At 39.2% G+C, this 3207-nt stretch overlaps 1 protein-coding gene across 1 annotated transcript; it reads right to left on the reverse strand.

The window, feature by feature from the left end:
* LOC107621922 lies at positions 2152 to 3078 on the reverse strand. Its single transcript, XM_016323886.2, has one exon. It carries the CDS (start codon positions 2805 to 2807, stop codon positions 2229 to 2231), a length of 579 nt encoding a protein of 192 aa, XP_016179372.1. The 5' UTR covers positions 2808 to 3078; the 3' UTR covers positions 2152 to 2228.

Below are 3207 nucleotides of genomic sequence, written 5' to 3' on the forward strand. Positions count from 1 at the left end.
TTGAAAAAAAAAAACTCTAAAAAGTTAATTTATCACATATTTTATTTTTATAGAAGTATAGAGTTTGACAATTATTTGTCTAATTCTAAAGTACATCTAATAACATTCCAAAAATTATTTTTATCCAAACTTTTAACTTTGAGTTAAATTGATTATAGATGTGATAATTTCAATGGTTTAAAGTGTATATAATAAATCTATTATGTAATCATAATAAATTCGAGGCTGGTGACATGGCAACCGGTAATTGATAAGGTGGAAAAAAAGTTGAGTTTGTGGAAAGCAAAGGTCCTCAACAAAGCAGGTAAGCTGGTCCTTATTAAGTCTGTCCTGAATAGCCTACCTATTTACTATCTCAGCCTATATAAAATACCAAAGATAGTGACAGAGAAGTTGATTTCCCTATAACGGCAGTTCTTGTGGAGTACAGAAGATGAGAGGCACGGGATACTGCACGTGAAATGGGAGGTGATAATGGCTCCCAAGAAGGCAGGTGGATTGGGAGTTGGCGATGCAGTGATTCGAAATACAGCATTGCTTTTTAGGTTGTGGTGGAGGTTTTTCAAAAAAGACTGTCATTTATGGAAGAAAGTGGTTTGCTCCTGTAACAAGATGGATACTGCTGTGATGCTGGGCGCCCAGCCTGGACCTACAAGAGGAGGTCCTTGGAAAGATATCTGTCAGCTACAAATAAGCGAGCCGCAGGTGAGACAAAAGATGATCAGATGATCAGAGGGATGGCTATGGACCTCGGGGATGGCAGAACAATCCGCTTCTGGGAGGATAGCTGGCTACCTAATGGGGTGTTGAAAGACTTATTCCGATCCCTAGGCTCTTCTTGGTTTCAAACCTTCATGAATCTGTTATAGGCAAATGTGGGTTTTGGGATGGGGTAGAGTGGATTTGGAGTTTCCAATGGAGGCGAGAATTGTTCCAATGGGAGTTGGATTTAGTAAACCAACTTCATGTGATATTACAATCAGTTAAACCCGCAACTGAGAGAGAGGATAGAGTGGTATGAAAATTTGATAAAACATGTGTTTATTCAACTACATCCTTTGTGCGGGTGGTGCAGGCGAAAACTCTTCCGGAGGAAATCACAAACTATAGCTTTACTAGCGCGGTTTGGAAAGGGTTTGTCCCTCCGAGGATTGAGCTTTTTTCTTGGTTTGTGTTGGTCGGTAGGGTGAATACCAAGGATAGACTGTGTAGACTACGGGTTATTGATCCGAATGACAATTTGTGTGTGTTATACCGTAAGTCTGTGAAAACTGATTTTCATTTGTTTCTTACTTGTGAGATCACTTGGCAGGTGTGGTGTGCTTGGCTGCTTGCCTTTGGACGGCAGTGGTGCTTTCCAGGTACACTAAAGCACCACTTTAAAAGTTGGACGAACTCATCACCAAGGAAGGTGGACAGGAAGAGGTGGTTTATTGGGTTCTTTGCTGTTATATGGACAGTCTGGCTAGAAAGGAATGACAGGCTCTTCAGAAATTAGACTTCAAGTGTGGTGGAAATTATCAACAGGTCGTTTACGTATTTGGAGGAATGGATTGGTGGTGAGCCCTTTGGTTATTGATGGCCATACCGAAAATGACTAGGAGTTGTGGTTTTTACTTTCGATGGTACTTTTAGCTACTTTTATTGCTCCACTCTATTGTGTAACCCCTTTACTTCAAAAAAAAAAAAAAATTATAAGTTACCTACTTACCTCTAATGGAAAAGATATGAGAACAATTTAATTACAAATAACAAAATAAATCCTTATTGTAAAAATGAGCAATTCATTAGTGAAGAAGATGAAAACAAGAAATCCGCAAATTGTTGGATCAGAATCAACCCATAAATAATGTAACAGTCAAGGCCATCCCTAATAATAATTAAGTACATAATAATACAAAATTTGTAGCTGTCCTTAAAATCTAACTATCTCAAATCGACTAAATGTCTTGTCCTTCAAATTCATAGTTTTCAATTTTTCATCCATTTCATCTCACATATTCCAATTATACCATAACCGTCTCTAAAATTGAGTTCTGAATGCATAGTCTCTAGACTCCGTTTTGACAATAACTCACCAAACGGAGAAATGATGATAGCAAGAGTCGATAAGTGATTTGACAGAGAGAGATAGAGAGCAAGATTTAAATATGGAAGAAACTTGAATATAATTAATCTCACAAGTCACAAGATCAATTTAAAAATAAAATAAAAAATGTAATAATTTGTCAACAGCAAGAAACTTGAATCTTGTTAGGCCGCGTCCTTAGATTGGCCGTTTGGGGGAAGTTGAAACCTTGTTTGACATCGGAGATGAGGTGCTGCCTAAACATGGCTATGAACGCCTCCACTCTCTCATTCAGCTCCTCTTTTGAAAGCGCCGCCACTGCCTCCTCCTCCTCCTCCTCCTCTTCTTCGCCCTCGTCCTCGTCCCCGTCCATCTTTTTGTTGTTGCTGTCATTATTTTCACTGCACTCCTTACTTTCTTCAGAAGGCGGCGGGACACTATCTTTTTTTAAATGAGTTTTGATTCGTTGGATACGGTTTTTGCTTTCTTGAGTCTGAACACTCCATCTCGGTTTCTTAGTAGACATGAAGAAAATGGCGAGTAGGATGACATTGAGAAGAAGGAAGACCCAAGCGCGCCATTGCTCAACAAGAAACCTCTTCAGACACACCATTAAAACCACCGTACCTAGTGCGAACGCAACGGTATGTACGCTATCTTCGTTGCTGTTGTGTTCTTCTTCCTCGCTACTGGTTTCTCGAGTATTAGTCTCACACTCCCAACTCTTGAGCACCTCCATTGTTGTTATGTTGATGGTGTAATAGATCTGAGGATTTGAGAGTATAAATTAGTGTGAGAAAGTGGGAGTTGTTGTGGAGAGGAAGAGGAAGAATGATGGTGGTTTGTTGGAGGTGTGGGGGACTGAATAAGCACAAATGAGAAATGGAGGGGTCAAGTTTATTTGAGAGAGTGAGAGAGAGTGTGATGTGTGAGTAATGGTGTATGCTTGTGAGGGAACAATGAAACATAATACAAACAAGGCCTGCTCATGCTGCACCACACTGCCACACAACAGACTGCTATCTTTCATTTTATATCTTCATTGCAACCTAATCATTTTCTTCACTCTTGTAAGAGGAAAATTTTCTAGCATAGTTATCTTAATTATATATATTTTATGATTAAAATTAACGGGTAAA

The sequence above is a fragment of the Arachis ipaensis genome, chromosome B10, assembly GCF_000816755.2.
Source record: "Arachis ipaensis cultivar K30076 chromosome B10, Araip1.1, whole genome shotgun sequence".
Lineage (NCBI taxonomy): Eukaryota > Viridiplantae > Streptophyta > Magnoliopsida > Fabales > Fabaceae > Arachis > Arachis ipaensis.

Coding starts and splice junctions, on each gene's coding strand:
- LOC107621922 (XM_016323886.2), bottom strand. CDS start 2,807: ATGGAGGTGCTCAAGAGTTGGGAGTGTGAGACTAATACTCGAGAAACC.